We start from the raw sequence: 27,783 nt of genomic DNA, 5'->3' as shown, positions 1-27,783 counted from the left end.
AACCAAATATTTTGAGCCAAACAGAAGCAGTAAAGAAAACTGCATCAGCCAGGAAGATGTGAAAGACACAAAGGTTTTATAAATGTGTCAAGTCCAGAAAGGCTGGAGGGAAATTTGGAATAGCTAAAGAAAATAAAAAAATATTGATAATATAAATAATAGGGTATAGATGAGTTAAGGCATATTTTTAAAATAAATATTCTCTAAAACAAAGCATGCTTCCAACAAATACAAAATATTTATTACGCAAAAAATGTAGCAACTGACAAACTACCAATTTGTTAAGCTTAGAAAAATACTACCTTATTCTCCCACCCCCACCCCACCCCTGCCAACAGGAAAACCTTCATATTTTTGTTACTTGGGCTAATTCACCTCCAGGTTATAAATGTTACAAAATTTTTGTTTAAAAAAAATGTTACTCTATGATTGTCCCAATTTATTTTGCCATGCCATGACAAAAACAAAATATCTTTGCAGTGTTCTGAGTATTTAAATGAAATAACGTTTGTAGCATCAACTTATTTAAAAGACTTTTACATCAATAATAGGCCAACAGACACATTAAATACCCTCTGAGTAGAAACAGGAAATACAACAGTGCCACACGAAACTCACTGCCTGTTGATTCACATACAACACAGTTATCAATCTGAATGGGGCTAGTACAATTTAAGAACATGGTTAGTGACTCTCTCCCGTTATGAATATGTGGACATTCTCATCAACTGAATACCAACTTCATTATCTCATATTCTTTTCTGAAGTCCTTGTCTCCAGGTTGGAATAGCCCTAGGAAGAAGAAGAAGAGCAATTATAAATACAAAGGAAAATTTTTAAAAATCCTAATTAATTAAAATTCTATGGTGGGCTCACTGAAAGAGATTACAATATGCCTCCTGGGTAAGTAAAAGGCTTTTCATGGGTGATTTTGACCACACAGACTGTTGAGTAATGCATGACAGAGTCCAGCCCCCATGTGAAATGCCACTCTATATTACTGGGTAAGAATAAATAGCTCAAGTTTTCAAAGTCTAGGAATGCTAGAACATCTATATAAATGAACATTACTTAGCAACTTTTATCAACTTTCTATTGTAAAATATAGCATATATATAGAAACTGTACAAAATATAAACATGTAGTTATATTTAATAATTGTTATAAAGTGGACACCCACTCTAACTCCTTTTTACCTGTGTGGGATATGCAGAAGTGGCCCAGAGCTGGTGGGTCCTGTCTTTTTGGCCCTTTCCTCCCAACCTTTGGTAGGTCTGTAAAGCCTAGAGGGATCTCTACTAATGTTGTTTTCAACCTGTAATCAGAAAGAAAATGAACTATTAAGTTTGGACTAGTGAGTGAGATCCTTAGTAACAACAGCAAGCAGTTATAAGAAACATCCTTGATATTAGCTAAACAGAAATAAAACTGTTAATAACCTTTTCAGTAAACTTCTCACTGTGCTCCTAGACCTGACATAAAACCTGGACTCCATCAATCTATTAACAAACTGTTAATTTAGTTTCATTTTTTCTAGTCCAATTATTTTGTTCTGTTTCCACTGTGGTTCTATTTTTCTCTGTTTCTATTCTGAGGGAAGTGTAATGCAGCCAAGTACGACGGTGGGATAGCCAGACAATGGACTTAGGATAAATAACCACCAGAAGTTCTTTGCTCCCATGAAAGGCACCAACATCTGAAGTCCATGCACTACCAGGGATACTGAGCAGTGCTCCTAAGCTGCCGGACGTCTGACACAGAGGGACATAAAGAGAAAATGAAAAACAGAAGGGAGTGTAGGAAGAGAAAACTCAGGGTAAAAGAGAATAAGGTGCTGAGAAGGTGAAACGAGAGAATTCCGATGACAGTTGCTTAAGTTGCACGAAGGTGGGCTTCACGTTATGTGAATGGGCAAGTACGAGACTTGGGGGAAATGACACCGAAATACAGTACGGATGGATGGAAAGTGGGTTTTATGCTTGTCTCCTTACAGATCAAGGGTCTAGGATAGTACCAATAAAAATAAATGAATCTCAGCACGCAGTACCTTTTCTTTCAATTTTGCCAGTTTTCTTTGTTTTTCTGCCTTTTCATCTTCCTTTAACTGTCGATCCAGAATTTTCAATTTGAGTTTATGTAAATCCTAAGAAATACACCAACAAAAGAAGGGCAATATTAAGAAAATAAAATTAGTTGGAATTTGACTTAAAGGTTGGTTGCTTGTAGGTAAAATTAAATTACCCTAAGTATCACTACTCCTCCAATAATTAACTTTTTTGCAACAAAAGCTAAGAGCTGTATTTTTCCTGAATATAAATGTAAGACATGCACTTTTTTTTAGCTATCTTGTTTTATTCTATGGTTTAATCTAAAACTCCTTTTAATAGTTGACCTAAGCCCATTTTCACTTACTGATATAGATATGTCTGGTTTTAGATCTCTTGAATTTTTTTCATTTTACAGGATTTCTTTATTTTCCCCATGGTCTTTTATTGTGTGGCCTGCTCACCTTTTTTGGGTGGGGGGGGGGGTGGGGAGAATGCATGTGATCTTTTGTTATTTAGGAATATTTTTACATATGGACTAAGAGATATCCTATTATTGCGTTTTTGTCTATTATTTTTCTTTGTATTTCCTTTACTTTTTGCTTTATGAAAAGTTGCGACTATGTCTTTTGGATGCATAGAAGAATTCCTAATGATTATATTCCTAACAGTTGTATCTCATGCGAACTTTTTCATTCTAAAGTATCCTTCCTGGGGCGCCTGGGTAGTGGAGTTGGTTAAGCATCTGACTCTTGCTTTCAGCTCAGGGGGTGATTTCAGGGTGGGATCGAGCTCCCCTACCCCAGCTCAAGCTTGGCTCCACACTCAGCAGGGAGCCTGCTTGAGATCCTCTCCCTCTGCTCCACCACCCCTGCTCTTCTGCCTCTTGAATGTGCTCGAGCTCTCTAATAAATAAATAAATCTTCAAAAAAATAAAGAAAGAGTCCTTCCTGGTCTTTTAAAATATTTTTTGGACTGAATTCCACTTTACTGGTAAAATCATAAACTCTTTCTTTGATTAGTATTTTTCTTCTGCATGTTTTTTTAAAAATCCCTGATCATCCCCTACCTCTCAGCAGTAACCTGGATGCCCTTAAATATATCCCAAGTTTCTCCATGGTAGCAGACCCTAGGGTACAAGGATGGACAAAAAGGACAAAAACCTCTGCTCTCATGGAACTTTCATGACGATGGGGGGGATACGGACAGTGAACCAGTAAGCAAATCACCTACGGTGTAGGACCAACTGGTCTGGCAAAGACCAGACCTGTGCAGTCGGGCCCACAGCTCCCTGTGGAGCCTGATGAGGCTGCTCCCTGCAGCCTCATCCCCAGCTGCTTCCCATCTCCTGTGTGCACGGTGCCCTGAGACTACTGCAGTTCTCCCAGTTCCCGGCCAAGCCACATGGCCACTCCTCTGTTCCCTCTGCCAGTAAGGATCCCTCCATTTTTTTCCTCCAAGGGTCAATGCCAGCGTCACCTCCTGTCTGACACTCGCCGCTATGGGGGAAGCTGCCCGGGCTGCCTGTCCATCTCCCGAAGTACCGGGCCCCACCCACCTCCATCACCGCGTTCTCCTGACATCTCCCACTTGAACACCTGTCTCTCCCTCGAGACTACAATCTACTGGAAATCAGGGAACAGCCTTTCCTGTTCCGACTGGACGAACACCGGGTACAGCCTGACAGGCTTCGAGAAGCCCTGGGTTCTGCTGCGTGCAGCCCTGAAAGCATGTCCCGGGAACTGTATTGACTCACTCTTTCTTGAAACCTGGAGATCTCCTCTGCAGCAGCTTTCCTTTTTTCTGCCTTTTCTGTCTTTTCTCTCATCTCCTTTTCAAGTCTCAGAAATTCTTCCTGTTCTTTCTTCTGCTGCGCATAACTCTCCAGCAGTAATTTTAGCTTAAACTGGCGTCGGCGCTCTTTCTGCTGCTTCTTCTCTTTCTCCTCTTCTTCCTTCACCTGGGAGGCACGTCTCATTGACCTTTCCAGACTTTTCTGTTTCTTCCACGCTTCCACGGCCAGTTTCTGCTTCTTTCTTTGTTCCTCTTTGCGTTTTTGATTATCTTCTTTTTTATTATGAAAGAGTAGAGATAGGTTCTCTGCTTTTTCCTTTAACTTGAAAATTTCCTCCTTCTTTTGCTGCTTTTTGGTTTTCCAGTTCTGAATAGACTATATGATTAAACAAATAAAAAGGACAGCAAGAGAAAAATATTTTTAATAACCAGGAGCACTTGAAAATGCAACCTCATATCCATCTTCCCAAAAAGAATATGGTTGGCAGAATGCTGGTTACTGGAGTTTTAAAGCTTCTTTCCCCCTAAACAAATGCAGGTTTTTTTCTACTTCATTTTTTTAAAATAAATTTATCTTTTAAACCCTGAGTAATGGCTTATTCTTTTGGCCTTCCTCTTCTTCTTTGAATCCCTAGGTTCACAAGGACTGCAACTCATCAAGTAGCCTCCTCTCCTTTACTTCCTTCCTTTGCGTTCATGGGGAACATCTCTTCTTCTGATCATCCCACTCAGCTTCCAAATTCTCTGTCTAGGCTTAGAATACTTTGAGTGACTTTCCTTTGGTCAAAAATCAGAAGAGGAATTAAAAGTGGGCTGGTGGAGAGCATGGGGTCTGAAGCCAGGCCATCTGAGACCAAATACTGGTTCTGCATTTTAGTAGATGTGAACTTGGATGAGTCACTAAACTTCTCTGTCCTCATTTTGCACATCTGTAAAAGTGGTGGGTAGTACCTCTCAAACAGGGCTGTTGTGAAGGGTCAGTGAGTCAGTGCCTGGCACATAACGATTCACAAGTGTGAAAAAAAAGTAAAATTGCTATATTGCATATGGCTATATAAATATTATTTAAAATTCTAGCAGTCTGCTAGCAGCCATTAAGGATATATCCACTGAATTACTTCCCCCACTAGTCAGGAAACAGTTTCTTTACCCTTTCTCATGCTGTATCATACATTCATTAGATAAATCCCTATGATAAGGGCACTATATGCAAGGCAATGTAGTAGGAGCCACAGTTAATTAAAACAATACCAAGTGCCATCTAGTACAGATTCTCTCAAAGCACAGGTCCACAAAAATATCAGGAATTCACACCAGAATGTAAATTAATGCCCTGCTTCCTTCCATGAGAAAGTTTTCTACAGGGAAAAAAAAAAAGTGAACTGACTAAACAGTGAGCTTACTGAGTAGCTGATTCTGGTGCAGTCAATTTATTCTCCTGGAAACCAGTAATAGTTAACAAACTAACATCCATGGACCAGGTTTGAGTAGCACTGTTCTAGGTGAAATAAGATATGTGCATAAACACCAGCATAGAGAATGCGCCCTCGCACATCATAAAAGAGGTATAAACAAGGGGCGCCTGGTTTGGCTCAACTGGTTAAGCATCTAACTCTTGATTTCAGCTCAGGCTATGATCTTAGGGTCCTGGGATCGAGCCCCAGGTCAGGCTCAGCGCTCAGTGGGGAGCCTGCTTGAAATCCTCTCTTTCCCTCTCCCTCCCACCACCCACTGCTCATTCTCTCTCTCTCAAAAAAAAAAAAAAAAAAAGAAAAAAGAAAGAAAGGTATATATGAAGAATCTAAATTATGAGAGGACTTCCTGTGTCTGATGGGCAAGCAGGAAGTAGCATCTGATCTGGTCAGATTGTGATGGGCTGGCAGTGGAAAGGGAAAGAAAGATGGAGGCTCCAGAAACAGAAACAAGCAAGGGTCCTCAGGCCAGAAAGTTCAAGGCATGTCTGAAAATCAGTATCTTCATTTGGGCAAAATACAGGACATGTTAAGGGAAGTGGGAAGTAAGCATGGAGAATTTCCTACTCATCTTTTTTTTTTTTTTAAGTTTTATTTAAGTAATCTCTACAGCCACATGGGGCTTGAACTCCCAACCCCAAGATGCAGTCACCTGCTCCACCCACCGAGCCCTTTGATCACCCCTCCTACTCATCGCCTTAAACTAAGAAGAGTTAAAGCTACAGTCCTGATCCTTTCCCCCAAACTTCCCTCTTCTCCTCCAACATGTTGTATCACAATAAATGGCCCCTCATCGTGCACACCCCACCCACCTCACCCTTATATTCGATCAGTCATCACACACTAGGAAATAGAGTGAGAAGAGGGAGCCAGAATCCAGGTTTACGTTTATTACCAGAATACTGTGTCTGCTCCTCTTCCCTACAGAGGTGGCTCTCAAACTTTAACTTGTGATGGAATAACCTAACGACCTTGTGAAAACACAGATAGCTCCCCCCACACCCAGGGTTCAGATTTAGTCTGTGGTTGGAGGGGTCTGGTAAGTTTTAACAAGTCCCCAGGTAATGCTGGCTTTGCTGGTCCAGGGACCCCATGTTTTCAGTATCCTGGAAAAAAAGCCTAAATAAATTCTTAATAGCTCATATTTTGGCTTTTTAAAAATGAGTTGTTTCAGGGTGCCTGGGTGGCTCAGTCAGTTGGGCATCTGACTCTTGATTTTGGATCAGGTCGTGTCTCAGGGTCATGAGATTGAGCCCCACGTCTGGCTCTGCACTAGGTGTGGAGTCTGCTTAAGATTCTTTCTTTCCCTCTCCCTCCAGCCCTCCTTCCCTCTCCCTTCCATGAGCCTGTGTGCTCTCTCACTAAAAAAAAAATTGTTTTAAAAAATGTTCTTTAAGTCCCAAATGTCAATTTTCCTACATTCAACTTATTTTTAAGGGAAAAAACAACAAATGAACCCTAGTTATTTTTTCTAAAATTTTATTTTTATACAGATTTTATTTATCAGAGAGAGAGAGAGAGAGAGAGAGAATGCCCACAAGCAGGAAGAGCAGCAGGCAGAGGGAGAACTAGGTTCTCCACTGAGTAAGGAGACTGATGTGGCACTCGATCCCAAGACCCTGGGATCACAACCCAAGGAGCTGAAGGCAGATGCTTAACTGACTGAGCCACCCAGGCACCGATTCTCTAAAATTTTAAATTAAATATGGAATCAACATTTCTTCACCACTTTTGAGGTATGTCATCTGTTGAACAATCATACTTTTGCTGTCAAACCAAGCTAGTTGACGTTTATTACAGCTGAAGTCTATAAGTAAGAGACTGAGACAGACTATCCAAACCCATGGTATTCAACTAGGGGCAATTCTTGCCATCTATGGGGCATCTGTCAACATCTGACATTTTTGATGATCACAGCTAAAGGGGTGTTACTGGCATCTTGAGAGTGGAGACTAGGGATGCTGCTAACCATCTATGACACAAGATAGCAAAGAGGTCTCCAGCCCAGTCAACAGTGCCAAGGGTGAGAAGTCCTGGTTTAAACCAAAGCCAGAGTCATCTTATTGTGAAAACGGAACCTGTTAGGTATTTGCTACCATGAAGAGTTACTCTTTCCTCTGGGGTAGCCAACATATTGAGTCTTTTAAAATAAACAGTGAGGCTTACACTCCCAAACTCCAAGAAACTTTTAAGAACCAAAGACTTTTTCATACTGTCTCTATTTTCCATTGAAAACAATCTGGCCTTGGTGGTAAGATAACTTTTACCAAACCCTAAATAGCTCTGGATTTCCCACATTTCAGGCAGACACACAGGGTTCTGCCCACTATCAGAAGTTTTATGGCCTGTTGTTGTATTTCTCGGCCTTGAAGAAATCCAACTGGAGTTCCGCTAGCTGGGTAAAATTACTTAGGTTCTCACTGCCTCAGTTTCTCTTTTAAAAGACAGTGGGTTGAGAAACTCTAAATGCACTTCATGAGCAGTTGTAAAGTTAATGACGCGTGTTAAAGAGGTAGCACAATGCCTAGAAGGCAGCAACATACAATGAATAATAGCTATTGTCATGACTATTACCTCTTTTTTTCTTTCTTCCAGGGCCAGAAATTTTTGATACCATTTCTCGTGCTGCTGAACTTCATCCTGTGTTCTTCCAGGAAGGTTTTCTAGAACTTCTCCCATAAACGTTGGCTTCCCTTTATGTTTGTTTCTGACCTTTACAAAGTTCTGATGGTCATAGTCATCCCAGCCCCCTTGCCGCCCTCCAGTTTGCTGAAGAAATTTTTCAAAATCTACCACTTCTTCTGGAAGAGTGCTTGGCATTACTTTGTCTCCAGGAAGCTTGCCTGACATGGCTCTGAAAGCTTTCTCTGCTCCCAAACTACTCAAAGCCCACATGTCGATTTTTCTTGATATGGCACTCAACTCATTATTGGTGCTTTTCTCTTCTTTAATAAGCTCTTCATATCTAAAATTTTAAAGGTAAATTTTGAATAATAAGATAGAAACCAATCCATATTAACCTTGCCTTTTCCCCCCTCTTGAATTTCATTATTCTTTACTCTTTTCATGTCATCTTCTCGACTTAAAATTATTAACATTGTAAATCTAAGCCTTAAAAGAGTTTCCCAAAAGGGGAAAATAATACCCACATCTTTCAAATTCTAGAGTTTTTATCTTGTCCAAATACAAGCAAAAAATCACTTAAAACATAAAAAGCAATCAAAGCTAAAACAAAAGCTGAGGGCAGCCCAGGTGGCTCAGCGGTTTAGCACCACCTTCAGCCCAGGGTGTGAGCCTGGAGACCCAGGATTGAGTCCCACATCGGGCTCCCTGCATGGAGCCTGCTTCTCCCTCTGCCTGTGTTTCTGCCTCTCTCTCTGTCTGTGTCTCTCATGAATAAGTAAATAAAATCTTAAAAAAAAATTTAAAAAATAAAACAAAAGGAGAGAGGTGTTAAACCGTTCTTGTGTTATGACTAATACCAAATACAGAACAATAAAATGGTTTATATACAACAACCTAGTGGAGAATTATTGAAAACTAAAAGTCAGTAATTTTATATCAAAATGAATTTAAAACATACATCAACCTCTGTTCTTCCTTAAAAGTGTTAATCGCATTTTCAATTTCTTCCATCATTTCTCTGAGCTTTTCAACAACTGTAAAAAAAAACACACACACACACACACACACACACACAAAGACTGTTATGTTGTATTTTAGTAGGACTAAGACTAAAATGTTAGAAAAAATGAAATGTTGCCTTACTTTAAACACACTTTTTAACCTAAAGGATAAGACACTTATGCTTATAAAGCTAATGTTTATGACTATTTTTTTCCAATAACAGATTTATTCCTCTGAATATGTGTTATTAAACCTTAATATCATTATTTTTTCCCATAGAAATGTTTTATACTACACGTACTGCCTTGTGACAAGTAGTTTTCATTTAACAAAATGCAGTCAAATATGTGGTTAACTTTCTATGTCAATATACATGCGTCCACTCTCATTCTTTTCATGGCTTCATAGGATTTCATTGTCTATACATTCACCCTCAACCATTTAATTAGTTCTCCCAAGTGATGAGCCTTCCAATAGATGCAATGCTAAGGTCAATATTTTTTGTGTAGTGATTCTATATGCTCAAGTGTTTTTAGATAATAACTGGAAATTTGAAATGCCAAATTAAAAAGTATACGCACTTCACAGTATGATTGATGCTGGTGCATGGTCCTGCAGGGAGGCTTAACTCACATACAGGTCCTGAGAGCCACCTCCTATGCACCTTGAACCATTTCCAAAATGAGAGGTGAAACGGATCATGACTGATTTCACTGATATTTTGTGATCATTTATGAGCCTGAGCATTTTTTTAATGTGTTTTGTTTTCCTTTTGCTATAAACGAGTACCTGATAATCTTTACCCATTTTTCCATTAGGTTATTTACCTTTGTTGCTCCAATTTGTCGGCACTCTTTGTATGTTACAGACATTAGTTTTTTAAAGTTGCATATGTATTGCTGGTGTTTTCCTAATTTGTTTTTCAACTTTATGGTTTGGGTTTTGTTTTTTTTTTTTTTTTTTTTTTTTTTTTTGGTGAAGTAGTCAGTGATGTCTACTTCTGGCTTTAAGGCTTCTTTTCATCATACTTATAAACTAGAATACAATTATAAAAACTTGTTTCCTAGGATATTTATGGCTTCATATATTAGTAAAAATTAGGAGAGTCATAGTTATCATTTTTTAGTGCTTCCTAGGTTATAAACACTGAACAGTGCTTTATATACATTGTCTCACTTCATCTCCCCAGAATCCTGAGGTAGGTCCTATGATTATCTCCATTTTACAGCTAAGGAAATAAAAGCTCAGAAAGATCAAGTAATTGCCTAAAAGCATGTAACTAATAAGTGATTTGATCCTTCAGGAATGAATGTTGGTGTACGCAGGGAGGTAAGAATGCCACTTCATTTTTTTCCAAATTGCTACCTTTTGTCCCAGTACTATTAACCTTTTCCTTATGTGTTCGAAATGCAATTATTTCAAAGGTGACTGTTTGAAAAAAGCAATGGTGGGAAAAGCACTAGGCTAGGAATCAGAAAATTAATCTTTTTCTTCTTCATTAGCTGACCAGAGTTTCCATTCTGTACACACTATTCTCTGTTCTACCTACTTCATAACTTGTAAGGATGTGATAGCATTTTAAAGGTAAAGCAACCACATAAATGCCAGATATTATAGTTAATGATCTAATGTATCTTTATTGATCCCTAACCAATACAGTATGGCCTAGCTCCAGTAAAGCCAAACAGAAAAAGTGCTTATTGGGAGAGTATAAATATTTCTAATGAGCAATAGCAAATACTAACACATAAGACAGAACATGAAATCTAAATTCACTCACAATCAGGTGTAGGCTTCACATCTTTTAACTGGTGCTGAAGTTTCTTTACATTGTTATGTATTTTGGCCAGCTGTTGCTGGATTTTTGCTCCTACAAGGAAGAAGCATGTACTTTTTAAATAACTCTATGACAAAGGTGGTTGCAACACAAAAGACTGATCCCTATCACTTAGTAGAAGACAAGCAAGAGCAATTAAATAATGGACAAAAGATGAGTATTTGTGTCAAAACAGCCTGAACATTTCAAGTACCCTTGATCTAAATAAAGTAACTCACAATTTCCTCCAATATTTAAAAGCCCACTAGGTTAAATTTTTTCTTTCTTTCTCTCTCTCTCTCTCTTTTTTTTTTTTTTTAAACTCTTTGGAGATTGAGTGATTGAACACTGTTCTAAATACATGGAATAGTAGCTCAGATGTACTCATGTTTTGTTCTTAAAAAGTTTTTTTCTTTTAAATGTGTTATCAGTTGTAGAAACAGAATTTGATCTTTATTGTTGGAATATTAAAACTGCCTAACCAATATTAACTCCATGAATATACAACAAACTTCCTAATGAGAATTAATGCTATCTAAACACATCCTCTGTGACAGGGGTTGGTAAGACCCACTGGTGTCATTGTCATGGCCTTGAGGAGGTCCCCAGCTGCCATGTAGTGGTACCTTTGTTATAGGTTATCAAGCTCAAACAAGGGACTAGCCTGAAAGAACATGCTAGACCCACAATAAAAGCCAGATGATGGTCTCAAAGACATTTTCAGATGTTCTGTATCAGCAGAAAGACTGGATTCTTTTTTCCTATTTTCTTTCTGAAGTAATAACCTTACTTTAATGTTTATTTAAATTATTATGCTAATATCATATATTCATATAATAATATTGTTATTTTATCATCGTTGGGTACTTTATACCCCCTCTTTCTTTTTTGTAACTTTTCCACAAATAAGCATGAAGCACTAAACAGCTTTGTCCAAAAGTCCTTAAGACCAATTACTTTTTTTTTTTTAAGATTTTATTTATTTATCAGAGAGAGAGAGAACATGCACACAAGCTGGGTGAGTGGCAGGCAGAGGGAGAGGCATGCTCCTCGCTGAGCAGGGAGCCCAAGGCAGGACAATTTCAATCCCAGGACCCTGCGATCATGACCTGAGCCAAAGGCAGACACTTAACCAGCTGAGCCACCTAGGCGTCCCTTAAAACCAATTTTTTTTTTTTTAAGTTTACCCATAGGCCCAGAGTCAGTGCTAACAAACCTCACACATGTGTATGAGGTTTTGCTTTGTTCTACCTTTTTTTAAAAAGTAATTTATTTATTAATTTTTAAAGTAATCTCTACATTCAATGTGGGGCTTGAATGGCCCTGAGATCAAGAGTTGCATGTTCTTCCAACTGAGTTGCCAGGTGCCCCATGGTTTGTTCTACTTTTTATTAAAATTCAAGAGTTCCATAAAAGCAGAAACATATCCAACATATTTTACAGGGTCTCATTCACTCACTGTTAGAACTCTAGGTTGGGCAGCTTCTCGAGCAAACTGTAATAACTAGGAAAGTTTTGTTATTTTGTTTTTGCCATAGTTTGACCAGCTACAGTGATACTGTCATAGAGCAAATGATCCCTTAATTATTCATTTGGAACTAATATTAAGAATGGGCCAACCATCACATACAGTATTACATAAGTGCAAGCCCAAACTGCAGTGCGATATTTGAGGCAAGGAAAAGGTATTTATTACTTGTAAGTTGTAATATGGGAAGAAGAAACTTTCTATATACTTATGCTAAGACAGCACATTCCATCCTCTCCTAGATAAGATAAACACAAAGTGTGAATAAAGAGAGGCAGAACTGTACAACAATGGGAAATGAAAAGATAGGAATAAAGTTGTCTTACAAAAGGGAATGCACAGAAGGGAAATACTCCAGTAATGGCATGATTAAGACATAGAAAGATCAGTCTCAGGCTGCCTGGTGGCGCAGGGAGTCAAATGTCTGACTCTTGATTTTGACTCAGCAGGGAGTCTGCTTGAGATACTCTCTCCCTCTTTCCTTCTGCCCCTACCCCTGCTCACACTCTCGCTCTCTAAAATTAATTAATTAATTAATTAATTAATTTTAAAAAAGATCCATCTCTCTGTTGTCTACAAAAGGACTGAGAAAAAGAAATATTAAATGAGGGATGTTAAGATTTCTCTACAAAGTAAAGAACTAGGCATTTGATAATTATATTAGGGCCTGCTGTCATCCCAACAGAAGAGGAAGAATGATTTTTGCCACTAACTGACAGAGGATGACTTTTTATAATACTGCAGTCTTAGATTCTGAAAGAAAACATTTAAGAATTTCTTTTAATCGACTATAAAGGAGTATAAGCAGTGTAGCTTTTATATGTCTTAATATTTCATAATGCTTAGTTGATAACCATTATTTTTCCTTTATGCAATGCTTCAGTTTTTTTTTCATTATAACAAGGATTTTGCAACATAGAAACTCTTTACAACAAAACAAGATATTTTTACAGAATTCATTAAGAGCAACATTTAATACACTGTTACCAGTGATTAGTATTTATTAATAACAGCAGAACATAGTCATTGTGCACTTTATACAGTACTTTCTCATGTATTACACTTCACTGGATGCACAGATAGCTCCTCTGAGGCAGAAATGGTAGGTTTTCTATCACAGACAAGGAACTCCGTTTTAAGGAACTCTGGCCTTGCCCACCTCCTACCACAGCTGAGTAAGGCATCTGCATCTGTTGGTGTTTACTTATTCAGTCAACAACACCAGGGCGATGAGAGCCGTAGAACTGATTTCCCTTCATTTTAAGAAATTTTAACTGATGTGGCAACCAAAAAACAAAACCCTCTTTTTCCTCTTAAATAGAAAAAAACATACATAGAAAACAATCCAGTTCGAATGACTGAATAGTGACTTGAAAAAATACAGATCCCTAAAAGACAGACTTATTACCAACTAGAAAGTGATTTTGACAGAGAATGCACACAGTCAATGCACACGGAGAGAGCAAAACAACTACAACTTAGTGTCACTCAACAGTTTGTAGCTCATCATGAACTCAACTTACTTTCTGTTTTCCTGCTGTTAATCAATTTATTTTCTAAGTCTTCCAGCATACTCTGCTCACTTCTGAAGTCACTTTTTTGGTTGTAGAAATGACTGTGTTTATCTTTTTCTATGTTAATAACTCTTCAGAAAAAGAAACAAATGGCATAAATATGATTAAACATATTTTAAATTGTTTAAAATATGAAGACACTCATTATAATCAGTACTTATAGATGGATTAATTCATCTAAGGAGTCCATATATAATTACTAGAATTAATACATCTAAAGAGTCAAGTTCAATTACAATCATGAGTAATTGAACTGCTATTAAAATTATAAAATGTAAGTTTTGGAAAAGGCAGTCGTGGACTTACTTTGAAAACACAGTAGCTATTTGGCTCTTGATTCCAACTCAATCTTGCTGTGGCCTGAAAATGGCCACCACTGCAAATGGCTGCTTTCAATAGGAGATAGGGTTAGCTTTGTAAACTGAGCCAAGACCTTTAACTTCCCCTGCAGTGAACCTCCTCCTCACTAAATGTGAATGACAGATCTCAATGACCTAAACCAGGATGTGATTAAATTATATGACAGACGTTCATGCAGTAAAAACGTACTACAGAAATGCATTACTAATATTAATAAACCTAAAATTTCAAGAGGCAAATGATCTACAAAGACAGGAACTTTAGTATATTTAGGGAAGTCATCTACAAGGTGATTTAGTATATTTAGTATATTTAGGGAAATCACCTATAAGGACTTCAGTGCTTCTTCAGTGTCATCTTTGCTCTTTGGATTTAGTTCATCTACCAGTAAGGAGTGCTAATGCTAGTGTGAACCCTGGGGTAAGACAAAACAAGTACTAGCAAAAAGATTTTCTGGTTGGTCAAAGAAGTTTATTTTCTTCTTCCAGAAATGAACACAAATTATTCTCTAGTAATCCTGTATTTAACGAATACTGGGATATCTCTGGCCACTGACTTAATTTCATATAACCTAAGGGAGAGTTTCCCAGTATTTTCTACTTTGGCATCCATTAAAAAAAAAGTTAATATTTATAAGGTACAGTGGGGTAAACAGATGAGACGTCTTGGGCCCTACCTGGCTGCCCCAAAGGCTGAGAAGATTATTACCGTAATACATGAGCATGGGTGAGGAAGCCAAAGATAGAACAGAGCTGTTGAAGAGATCTCAGGGCAGCCCAGGTGGCTCAGCGGTTTGGCATCTGCCTTCAGCCCAGGGCCTGATCCTGGAGACCCGGGATCGAGTCCCACATTGGGCTCCCTGCATGGAGCCTGCTTAAGAAGCACTCCTCTGCCTGTGTCTCTGCCTCTCTGTGTGTATGTCTCTCATGAATAAAAAATAAAATCTTAAAAAAATATATAAAGAGATCTCAGTCTGCATGTCAACTCTAAAGGGCTGAGGGAGTCCTGTGCTGAGGACTGGGAAGGCCATCCAGGTTCTGGTGGCAGGTGGGGGAAATTATAGGATCAGAGAGAAATGTCTGCATGTACACAGGGTTTGCTATAACAGTAAGTTATGTTCTGTGATTCCTAGGTTAGAAATATTTACCTGCTAAGACATTCAAAATGTACTAATGGAGACAGATAGCTAAATATAGGAAAAGATGCCCAACCTTGCTCATAGTAGGAGAAATGCAAAGTAAAAATACACCATGGTAACATCATACACCTACCAGGTTGACAAAAATCACAAGTGTAAACACATATTCTGTTGATAAAACTGTGGAGAAATAAATCCTCTCACACATTTCTAGTGGAATTACAAATTGCCTGTGGGGTGCTGTTTAACAGTATTTATTTATTACATCTACAAACCCATGGGCCTTTGACTGAGCATTTCTACCTCTAGGAATTTTTCCTGTAGATACATTTACACATGTAGAAAACAATTGGACAGATGTAGATAACTATGATTCATTATGACAAAAGACTGAATATAACCTAAATGTCCATCAGTATGGGGCAGGTTACATATATTATGGTGCATTTGTGCCCTGGAATACAGCACAGCAATACTGTGTTCTGTGTGCTGATAGGGAGAGAGTTCCAAAACGCACTCTTCTTCTAACAAAGGTTTTACATAAGAATATCAGATACACCCCAAAAGTAGAGAGCGATTGAATGACTCCCCTTGCCTACCTTCACATCCACTCTGATTTGATAATTTTACCTCTCTTGGTTCACCTAGCTCTTCTACTTTTTAATCCCTTCTCTTTGTCTCTCTTTAACTGAAGCATTCTAAAGTAAATCTACTACATGATTCAATTTCACCCCAGCATACCTGAATATGCATCTCTAGAGATTATGAATACTTGACTTACTGTAATGCCATGATCATGTCTGACAAAAATCAACAACTGCTTGGTATTTAAGATATACTCTTAAGTTAAAAACAAAACAAGATGCATAAAAGTATGTACAGTATGCTACCACTTATATAAAAAAGGAAAAATCTGAATATGTATTTTTATTTCCTCCTAAGCAAATAAAAATCCTGTGGAAGGATATAAGAAAATAAAAATAGTGGCTGTCTAAAGGGAGAAGAGGTGGGTGACTGGGATCTGGGGTGAAACAGACTCTCCACTCTGTACCCTTCGATGTATGTTGATTTTTGAACCATGTGAATGTATTACCTATGCTGAAAACAAAAACAGAACTATATTTTAAACTGTTGCTTTTCTGTATTCAATGAAAATTGTTGGCCAGAAACACTCTATTAATGGATTTTTCTAACACTCTTTCTTTCCATGAGTTTTTCCAAAATCTTATAACAAGATGAAGAAAGTCTATTCAGAGCTATAAAACCTAACACATACTGGTAAACAAAGTATATATACTGCCATAATTGACTGGTTTGCTATAAACATGGCTATTAACCACTTGGCCGATTACCCTGTCTAGAGACAAACATAATCCAGCCCCTAACCTAGAGTCCAGTTATACCTAAAATCATACATTTCAGAAATAAAAAATAAAATAAAATTGTATTTCCTCAAATTCTGAGTATTAAAAATAAAACTATTACATCAATGCAGAGACAATCAATCTCCCAAAGCTACAGTATGGTATAAGTTTCAAAACGCAAACAGTATACTTTTTTGTTGGCAGAATTTCTAAACAGAACTGCCACATTCATGCCCATCTAGAGACCATTCCTTACAATAGGCTCTATTTCTCCTGATTTCCTTAGGAAATTAGTACTATACAAAGTCAAGCAGTGTTCGTATAAAGCTCTCAGCTGGGATGCCTGGGTAGCTCAGCGGTTGGGCATCTGCCTTCATCTCAGGGGCGTAATCCTGGGATCTGGGATCGAGTCCCACATTCGACTCCTTGCGGGGAGCCTGCTTCTCCCTGTGCCTATGTCTCTGCCTCTCTCTCTCTTCTCTCATAAACAAATTTTAAAAATCTTAAAAAAAAAAAAAAAAAAGCCCTCAACTGCAGGGTAGGGTTGGGTGTGTAAGTTATAATTCTTTTGATCATCCTTTACAATACTTATATCATGGTCCTGCTGATGATGAACATTCGACAGACATCACTGGTTATTTAAAGAAAAAATACACATATGCTAAAAATGAAAAATGAAAGTAAATGGCAACTTCTCCATTACTCTAGACATGATGTGCAGGACGGATCTGAAAGAGGAGAGACTGAGGGAGGGAGATCAATTAAAAGGCCATTTCAAGAAAAACAACTCGAGGGTACAGACTCTTCATTAAAATCACTGAACTCAAAAATATTTACCAAGTGCTTATCTTGAAAATGTACCAATGTATGCGATCTGAACAAATTAACTGTCTTGTTTCCCTTGAAATACACTGATTCAAATAACACAACTAGTAATGTTAACTGAAGATAATGTTCTTATACTTACTGATTTCTTAATTTTTCTGCTGTGCGTATGAACTCTGCTTTCTTTGTCCGACTGACTTTCTGCTTCCAGTTTTGAAGCTGAAAGGGACGAATCCCACCCAAAGTACCAAAACCACTGTCATTCTACACAGAGAACAAAAACAGATTTACCATCAATAATAAAAATGGCAAAAGATGAAGGCAGAATTTTTTTCTCGGAGATAAAGTGTCAGTAATCAAGTTTCTTGAGGGATAATTTGGGGGCCGATCTTATTTAATTTTAAAATGCTAAATTAAAACATATTAAGTCTGGGGATTTTTACAAAAAGATCTAAGTATTTCAGTCATTTAGCAATATGTATTAAACACTTGTGATATGTGGTGCTCTGGACACCAGGGAAATAATGATGACCTACATCAATATGGCCCCAGGCTTAAAGTCTAATGAGGGAAACATTTAAAAAGAAAAAAGTAAACCAGCAATAAAGAAAAAACACCAACTGCAATAAGTGCTACTTAAGAAATAAACAGGATAAGGGTGCCTGGGTAGCTCAGTTGGTTAAGGGCTGCCTTTGGCTCAGGTCACTATCTCAGAGTTCTGGGATCAAGCCCCACATTGGGCTCTCTGCTTAGCGAAGAGCCTGCTATTCCTTCTCCCTCTGCTTGTTCTGCTCCCCTGCTTGTTCTCTCAATCGCAAATAAGTAAACAAAATCTTAAAAAAAAAAAAAAAAAAGCGGGGGAGAGGGAAGAAACAGGACTGAGATGGAGATAATGGATTAAAGGATTGGTTTTTCAGTTAGAATGACCACAGAAGTTCTATTGAGGGGATGACGCTTAAGGAATATTGGAGCCAGCCATGCCACAAAGAGTAGGGAAAGGGGTCCCAGGCAGAGGGCCCAGTGTGTGCAAAAGCTGCAGAGCAGGAAGGACCTTGGCTGGTTCAAGCAGAGAAAGAGCAGTGATGACATGATGTTAGTAGAGGTGGGGAGCTTGGTAGGAGGTAAAGGTAGACAGGCAGGTACATGGCCTATCTCATTGGCATTTCAAGTCACTTAGGGAGTCTGGATTTTACTCAAGAGTTTTGAGCAGAAGAATATCATGATAGATGGAAATTTTTAAGAAACACTTTCTGGCCATTTTCAGAGAATAAATTGGTGGGAGGTGGGGGGAGGAGGTAAAGCAAGACTGGAAGTAGAAGGATGGAGGAAGGAGCTGGTACATCCAGAACATGGATGAGGGATGATGGTGTCTAGGGGCACGGGAGTGGTGGCAGATATAACAAGAAGTAAGACCAGGGCTGCCTAGGTGGCTTATGTTGGTTGAATATCTGACTTGGTTTCAGCTCAGGTCATGATCTTTGGGTCCTGGTCCTGAGTCCCACGTCTGGCTCTGCACTCAGTGTGATGTCTGCTTGTCCCTCTCCCTCCTGCTCCTCCCCCTGCTCTTTCTCAAATAAATAAAATCTTTAAAAAAAAAAAAAAGTAGTAAGACCAAATATATTTTGGATCTATAACCAAGAGGAATTGCTGACAGATTGATGTAGGAGATGAGAGAGAAAGGAAACAAGAGTTTACATTTCTAGAAGCAACCAAAAAAAAAAAAAAAAAGTAATGAATTTAGGAAATATTTTTTCATTGAGATACGTAATTCATATTACCATAGAGTATATCCATCTAGTGTACAATTCAATGGTTTTTAATACATTCACAAATGTGTACAAACATCACTACTACCTAATTCCAGAAAATTTCCATCATACCAAAAAGAAATCCCGGATGTGCCAGCAGTCACTCCTCACCCCTCTTCCCCACTTGCCCCTGGCAACCATTTAATCTATTTCCAACTCCATGGATTTGCCTGTTCTGCACAATTAATATAAATGGCATCACACAATGTGTAACCCTGTGTCTGGCTTCTTTCACTTAGTATAATGATTTTAATATTCAACCACGTTGTATCATAAATCTGTACTTCATTTCTTTTTATGGCTGAATAATATTCTATTATATGGATCTACCATATTTTGTTTACCCATTCATCAGTTAATGGAAAATGGGCTATTTCCACTCTTTGGCCAATATGAATAATGCTACTATGACCATTTTTGTGCAAGCTTTAGTATGAATATGCTTTCTCTTGGGCATACACCTAACAGTGGAATTTTTGGATCACAAGGTAATTCTGTTTTACTTTCTCACTTTAAAAATTGGGTTGTCTTGGGTGCCTGGGTAGCTCAGTTGGTTAAGCAAGCATTTGCCTTCAGCTCAGGTCATGATCCCAGGGTCCTGGAATCGAGCCCCAGGTTGGGCTCCCTGCTCAGAGGAGAAAGTCTGCTTCTCCCTCTTCCTTTGCCCTTCACCCAACTCATGCATGTGTGCATATGCATGCACTCTCTCTCTCAGATAAATAAAATCATTAAGAAATTAAAAAGTAAAGAAATAAAAATTGGGTTGTCTTTTTTATTGTTAGCTGGAAGCATTCTTTATATGTTCTGGATATAACTCCCTTATCAGATAAAAGACCTGCAAATATTTTCCCCTTTTTCCTGAGTCATCTTTCCATTTTCCTGATAACATCCTTCAAAACACAAACATTTTCAATTTTTATAAAGTCCAATTCATCCATTTTATCTTTGGCTGCTTGTGTATTAGATATTATACAGAAGAAACATTCAAAGGTCATGAAGACTCACATCTACATTTTTTTCTAAGAGTTTTATACTTTTATCTTTTACACTTAGGTCTCCATCTATTTTGAGTTAATTTTTTTTTATATATGGTGTGTGGCAGGAGTCCAATTTCACTTCATTTTGTATGTAGATATCCAGTTATCCCAACACCACTTGCTGAAAAGAATCTTCTTACTGAATTATTTTGGTACACTTGTTGGAAATCAATTGCCCATAAACGTAGGCTTTACCTCTTAACTCTCACTAATCTGTATGTCTATCTTTATGCCAATACCACACCGTTGATTATTGTAGCTTCACAATAGGTTTTGAAATTAAGAAATATGAGTCCTCTAACTTTGTTCATCAAGACTGTTTTGGCTATTTTGAGTCCCTTGCATTTCCCATATGAATTTTAGAATCAGTTTATCAATTTACAAACAAAAAGGCAACTGAGATTTCCACAGGGATTGCACTGTCTCTGCAAATCAATCTGGGGAGTACTGCCATCTTAACAATATTAACTCTTCATATTCATGAGCCTAAAATGTCCAATGATGTAGGTCTTCCTTCTTTTCTTTCAATGATGTTTTGGAATTTTTAGAGCATAAGTTTTTACTTCTTTTGTGAAGAAAGTGTACTTTTGTGTACTTCATTCCTTGTGTTTTATTCTTATGATTCTACTATAAACAAAATTTTCTTGATTTCATTTTTGAATTGTCCATTGCTAGCATATAAAATTATAACTAATTTTTATCGATTGTTTTTTTATCCTTCAATCTTGCTGAATTTATTTGCTCTAGTAGTTTTTATGTGGACCCTTAAAGATTTTTATATACAGATTATGCCACCTGCAAATAAGGATAGTTTTACTTCTTCCTTTCCAATTTGTTTTTCTTGCCTAATTGCCTTTGCTAGAATCTCCAGTAAGTGGTGAAAACGGACATTCTTGTCTTGTTCCTTATCTTATATGGAAAGCTTTTTAATCCTTCGTCACTGAGTGTTATTTCAGCTGTGGGCATTTTATAGAGCCTTTATCAGATTGATGTGTTCTCTTTCACTGCTAGTTTGTTGAATGTTTTTTTTATCATGGAAAGGTGTTGGATCTGGTCAATTGCTCTTTCTAAATCTGCTGGAATAATCATGTGATTTGTCCTTTACTCTATTAATAAGTTCTATTATTGATTGATTGATTTTCATATGCTGAACTAACCTGTATGTCTGGTACAAATCCCAGCTGATCATGGTATGAATCCTTTTCATATATTGTTAGATTTCAGTTACTAATATTTTGTTGGGGAATTTGCATCTGTATTCATAAGAAATACTAGTCTGTTATTTTCTTTCTTGTGATCTTTGTCTGATTCTGGTATCAGGGTGATGATAATAGTCTCACAGAATGAATTGAAAAAATCCCCTCCTCCAGTTTCTGAAACAATTTTGGTACAAACAAAAAACTACATTTATACTGACTTCTATGTTTACCTCCCCATTTACTTTACCAGTACTTTTCATTGATATTCTTCTTCATGTGGATTTGAATTTCTATGTCTTTTCATTCACTTTGAAGGATTTGCTTTAATACTTCTTGTAGGGCATATATACTGGCATATATGTTAGTGTTTGTCTGGGAATGTCTAAATTTCTTCATTTTTAGAGAATAATTTGGGTGGACACAGAATTCTTCCTTAACAGTTCTTTACTTTTAGTACTTTAACTAAATCATTCCACTGCCTTCTGGAATCCAAGGTTTCCGACAAGAAGTCAGCTGTTAATCTTATTAAAGATTTCTTGTATATGACAATTTCCTTCTCTTGGTGCTTTCAAGATTTTTTTTTTTTTTTGTCTTCGTCTTTCAACAGTTTGATTATGATGTGTCCAGGTATGAACTCTGAGTTTACTTGGAGTTTATCAAGCTCTAACAATATGTAGATTAATATTTTTCATTAAATTTGGGAAGTTTTCAGGGTACCTGGGTGGCTCACTTGATTAAGCCTCCAACTCTAGATCTCAGCTCAGGTCTTGATCTCAGGGTCATGAGTTCAAGGCCCATGTTGGGCTCCACACTGCATGTGAAGCCTACTTAAAAAAAAAATTGGGGAAGTTTTTCCGCCATAATTTCTTATAATCTCCTGCCCCTTCTGATTTCTCTCTCCTCTCCTTCTGAGATTCTCAGTATATATGATCTTCATGGTGTCTCACAGGACTCTGAGACTCTGTTCACTTTTCTTTTTTTCATTTCTGTTCCTCAGTCTGGATAATCTGAATTGGCCTATTTTCAAGTTTCTGACTCTTTCTTCTGCCAGCTGAAGTTGGATGCTGAGCCCCTTTAGGGTACATGTCATTTGAGTTCTTGTACTTTTTAACTCCAGAATTTCTATTTAATTTTTTACAATTTTAATCTCTTTATAGGTATTTTTAATTTAGTGAGACATCATCCTCATGCTCTTTTAGTTCTGTAGCCATGGTTTCCTTTAGTTTTTTTTGAATGAATTTAAAACAGCTTATTTAAAGTCTTTGTCTATTATTTCCAACACCTAGTCTTCCTTAAGACAGTTTCTTTATCCTGCTTAAAAAAAAAATTATCTTGTGTTTTTTTGGTTTTTGCATAGCTCATATTTTTTTTGTTAAAAACTTGATATTTAAACATATAATTTGGTTAATCTATTATATTAAAATAATTATATTACATTATAAACATAATAATTATATTAAAAATATAATTTGCCTCAAAATGAGATTCTCTTCCAACCCCAAGCTTTGTTGTTGTTGCTGTTTAGTCAACTTCCTGAACTAATTCTGTGAAAACTATATTCTTTGTGTGGCACTGAAATCTCTGCCTGGTTAGCTCAGTTGTCATCTAATGGTTGACTGGTCAGAGGTTTTCCTAGATCCTGAGAACCAATACGTCTTCCAGCCCTTGCTAAGGAGGTCTGCACGCATCCCAGGGTACACCTTCAACACTTAGGTTGTTTACAAGTCAAACTCAGCCTTCACTCATCACTTGCACAGAGCTTCAAGGTCAGCCAAGGATGAAGGCTTAGGGCTTTCTCAGGTCTTCCCCAGTGTAGTGGTTTCCTAATGCTACTGTAACAACTTACCACAAATTAGTTTAACACAACCTTGCTGGCTTAAACAACATAAATTTATTATCTCACATTTCTGGAGCCCTAGGTGTTGGCAGGTTTGTGTTCCTTCTGGAGACTTCAGGGAAGAATCTACTTCCATACTTTTTTTCAGCTCTTAAAAGCCATCCTTGCCTCATGCCCCTTCCTCACATCGTTGTACCCTCTTCCTTCCATTGTCACATCTCCTACCACTGGCTCTGATCCCTCTGCCTCCCTCTCAAAAGGACCTTTGTGAATACATTAGGCTTACACAGATAAGCCAAGATAATCTCTCCATTTTAAGATATCTAATTAAATCACATCTGCAAAGTCCCTTTTACCATGTAAGGTCACAGAGCCACAGGTATTGGGGATTAGAATGTGAATATCCTGAGGGGAGGGATGCATTATTCAGCCTACCACACCTGAACAGAGACATAACCCTACACATGTGTATAATCTTCTAGAGGAAATTCCTTATAAGTAATCAGGTAAAGTCAGAGAAGAAATGTAGTTATTACTAAAGGACTACTCCAAGCAGCCAAGGGCCATAACATCTAGGCCATCAGAGGGAAGTTTACTTAAGAAAAAAATACAACAGGACACAGCCCTATCCTGGTTTAAAGCAGGGACACACGCTAGTGTGATGCTATTATAGATACCTTTTAAAACTCATAATTCAACTATTAAAATGATTAAGATGGAAACAGTATTTGAGAGGAAGGTAAGGATTTGTGGTCTTCAGACTTGTAAAACAATGGTGAGGGGGATTATCAATAAACATAAATATGAGAAAGGATAAACAGGGTGCGTTATTACTTTTCATTATGGATAAGAAATTTCTTTATAGGTTCCATACCCTAAGGAGGTTATAGAATAAAAAACAATACAAAATGTTTCTAAAACTTCGAAGATAATTTCTCCAAAATAATGTGAAGGAGCTGTTATAGACTAATTTATGTCTTCCCCCCCAATTCATATATTGAAGCCCTAACCCCCTTTGTGACTATACTTGGAAATAGGGCCTTTGAGGAGGTAATTAAAGCTAAATGAGATCATAAGGGTGAGGCCCCACCCAAATAGGACTAGTGTCCATATAAGAAGAGGAACAGGGGGTGCCTGGGTGGCTCAGTTGGTTAAGTGCATGCCTTTGGCTCAGGTCATATCCCGAGGTCCTGGGATTGAGCCTCAGGCTGGGCTCCCTGCTCGGTGGGGAGCCTGCTTCTCCCTCTCCCTCTGCTGCTCCTCTTGCTTGTACTCTCTCTGTCAAATAAATAAATAAAACCTTAAAAAAAGAAAAAAGAAGAGAAAGAGACACTGGTGATCTCTCTCTCTCTCTGTGCACAGTGGAAAGGCCATGTGAAGACACTTAAGAAGGCAGCTATCTACATGCCAAGGAGAGAGCTCACACCACAAAGCAATCCTAGCAGCACCCTAACCTTGGACTATTCTAGCCTTCCGAACTGTGAGGAAATTAACTTCTGTTGTTCAGCCACCTAGTCTGTGATACTTTGTTAGTATGCCCTAACAAACTAATACAGGAATTTTAGCTATTTTAGCAAACATTTCTTACATCATGAAGTGGTCATCAGGAAAAATCTCTCCTCAAAAAACATTAGTTGGTTTCACTATAAGAGTCAGTGGGAATATTCATGCATTTAATCATATAACAAATACTCAAGTTCAGTGGTAAGCTGAGAATTTGAGTGTGTAGGTGTGTGTGGTATATGAGGGAAGTGCAAAGATGGATTATACCTAGCTAAAATCCTCAAAAACCTCACAATATGGTACAGCATGGTTCTAATTTCTTTTTTAAAGCCCAAACACCCTTGAAAGATTGTTAACTGCTGTCATTATCAACTCCGAGGCTCTTCCTTCCCTAAAATGATGAAAACATATAAAGCAGGGTGTCTCAACCTCAACACTCCTGACATTTTGGGCTAGATAATTTTTTTGTTGGGGGACTATCTTTTGACTTCTACCCACCAGATGCTAGTGGCACACACAACCCAACCCCACTCCAGTTGTGACAACCAAAAATGTCTCCAGACATTGCTAAATGTCAGAAATAGATAAAATATTTCAAACAGCTCCACAGGTGATTTTGATCCAACCCCTGGAAAGGCAAACATCACTAGAAAGGAGTGATAAAAAGGCCCATTAATAACATTATCAGGCAAAACATGATGACAGAATTTAGAGAACAAATCACTTTGAACTAGAGTAAGCCAGAAAGGTTTCATGGAGAAAGCCAGCAAGCTGGCTAAACCCCTGGGATCATACATTAAATAAAATGTTAAAAATTATTTTTAAAGTATTTAATGCATTATTATATTTTACTTGTTTCCCCCTTGGACATCTGGGCCAGAGGTAGCATAATAGAATTACAGGGGAATGCTGTGAAACATTTGGCTGAGGTGGAATTTCCTGAGCTTATAATTCAAGTCAAGATAGAAAATTGCTATATTCTCTTAGAAGAAGAAAAAGAGAGAACCTATCCTCACTTCACAAAAGCCTTCCTTCAAGTCTGTATTGGTCCTCAAATACTCAGTGAGTGCCTACTATGATTCAGGACTAAAACACAAGAGAAAAAGGAAAATATGTAACATATAGCCTACTGGTAATAAGTGCCATGGAGCAAAACAAAACGAGAAGAGGGAATAGGGTGTGATGAGTAAGGGGTTTCAGTTTGGGTAAGTCATGAAAAGAAGCACTGAGGGACACCTAGGTGGCTCAGTGGTTGAGCGTCTAGATGCTTTTGGCTCAGGGTGTGATCCCAGGGTCTGGTGATCCAGTCCCACATCAGGCTTCCTGCATGAAGACTGCTTCTCCCTCTGCCTATGTCTCTCCCTCTCTCTGTGTGTCTCTCATGAATAAATAAATAAAATTTAAAAGAAAGAAAAGAATCACTGAGCTGATGGCACTTGAACAAAGTTACATGAAAGAAACAGAGCTAGGGGTGCCTGGGTGGCTCAATGGTTGACCGTTGTCTGCCTTTGGCTCAGATCATGATCCCGGGGTCCTGGGATCAAGTCCCACATCGGGCTCCCTGCTCAGCAGAGAGGGGAACTTTTCCCTCTGCCTGTGTCTCTGCCTCTCTGTGTGTCTCTCATGAATAAATAAAAAAAAATTTTTTTTTAAAAAAGAAAAAAACAGAGCTAGCCATAGAATCAAGAGGGAAGAGGGAATCGCAAGGACAAAGCTCACAAGGCAGGAGAGTGCTAGGCATGTCTGAGGGACAACCGGAAGGCTCTGTAGACCGTGGTGAGGACATGGGCTTTTACTATGAGGGCTCTGAGCTGAGGAGTGTCATTACTGGACTGAACTGCCCTGGCTGTTGAGGATACTTGAAGAAGGCAAGAATGTTAGAACAGAAACCAATTAAGAAAGTATTTCAGCCAGGGAGAAATGACGGTGTGGGCAAGGACAGCAGCACTGGAGACGTGAAGGGTGGGATTTCTGACTTACTCTGCAGGCAGAACATGAAGGGGCTGCCCAGGCTTTGGGTGTGGGCTGTGGGGGAACGAGAGCAATGAAGGTCTCTGCCTTAAGCAACTGGATCCAACCATTCCTGAGGATCCTCGGGTCCTCAGCGAGAGAAACAGGTCCCAGGCGGACGTGAGACCACCCATACTTATCTCTTCCTGTGCTCCTCGCTCAGATACACACCGGGGCAGCCACCACGCCCGGCCCCGAGTCTCTCCTACCAGGCACTGGGCCAGGGCCCTCCGGACGTGAGACGTGAGGACCGCTGCAGGCAAGGTGCCAGGCTCGGATCCAGCCTTTCCACAAGGCACGGCGTCGCCGGCGGAGAGGTTCTCGTCGCAAGGCCAGGAAGCGGCAGAGCCACGGTTCCCACCGACCTTCCTCGATGCCAGACCGCATGGCCGTGGCTCTGAGAAAGCAGCTGGACGCACAAGCCCGCAGAGCGCAACGCCCGGCGCGGGCCCGGCCGCGGCCACGGGAGGCCCCCGGCGCCCCCGGCGCCCCCGGCCGGAACCGCGCTGCAGAGGACCCTGCTCGGCGAGGCCCGACCCCGTCCCGCCCCGGCGCCCACAGCCCCGCGGCCCACGCCCGCCGCCCGCACGGCTTCCGGCCCGCCGCGATTTACCTGTTGCGGCACCTGCGCGGCTCCCACGCCGCTCCCGGGGGCCGCGCCCGCCCCCGCCACAGCTCCCGCCACCGCCGTGGCCGCCGCCGCCACCACGACCGTCGTCAGGGCGGCCATCTTCCCTCGCCCGGCCGCTCGGCTGCAGCGGCCACCCGGGCCACGGGGTTCGGGCCGCGGGAGCTCCTGGTCCTGCAGACGCTCCCTGCGCGGCGGAGCCCCACGGGACGCAGGGC

At 39.1% G+C, this 27,783-nt stretch overlaps 1 protein-coding gene across 1 annotated transcript; it reads right to left on the bottom strand.

Annotated features, from left to right (window-relative positions):
* Positions 1–27,783, bottom strand: CCDC112 (coiled-coil domain containing 112). Its single transcript, XM_041764407.1, has 10 exons — positions 27,551–27,783; positions 17,686–17,807; positions 13,806–13,927; positions 10,719–10,808; positions 8,895–8,970; positions 7,886–8,276; positions 3,802–4,215; positions 2,048–2,143; positions 1,197–1,315; positions 1–792 (listed from the first exon to the last, which is right to left on the bottom strand). Exons 1-10 carry the CDS (start codon positions 27,665–27,667, stop codon positions 750–752), a joined length of 1,590 nt encoding a protein of 529 aa, XP_041620341.1. The 5' UTR covers positions 27,668–27,783; the 3' UTR covers positions 1–749.

The sequence above is a fragment of the Vulpes lagopus genome, chromosome 7, assembly GCF_018345385.1.
Source record: "Vulpes lagopus strain Blue_001 chromosome 7, ASM1834538v1, whole genome shotgun sequence".
In the NCBI taxonomy this organism is placed as follows: Eukaryota; Metazoa; Chordata; class Mammalia; order Carnivora; family Canidae; genus Vulpes; species Vulpes lagopus.
This window is presented reverse-complemented; position numbering and strand designations above follow the sequence as displayed.

What these genes read in the sequence shown, in the direction of transcription:
- CCDC112 (XM_041764407.1), bottom strand. Translation starts at nt 27,667, where the DNA reads ATGGCCGCCCTGACGACGGTCGTGGTGGCGGCGGCGGCCACGGCGGTG. An exon ending in TGGAAGAAAGAAAAAAAGAG is followed by an intron (nt 4,216 to 7,885) that starts GTAATAGTCATG and finishes TTAATCATATAG; the next exon opens with TCTATTCAGAACTGGAAAAC. An exon ending in CTTCTGCATATCCCACACAG is followed by an intron (nt 793 to 1,196) that starts GTAAAAAGGAGT and finishes TCTTCTTCCTAG; the next exon opens with GGCTATTCCAACCTGGAGAC.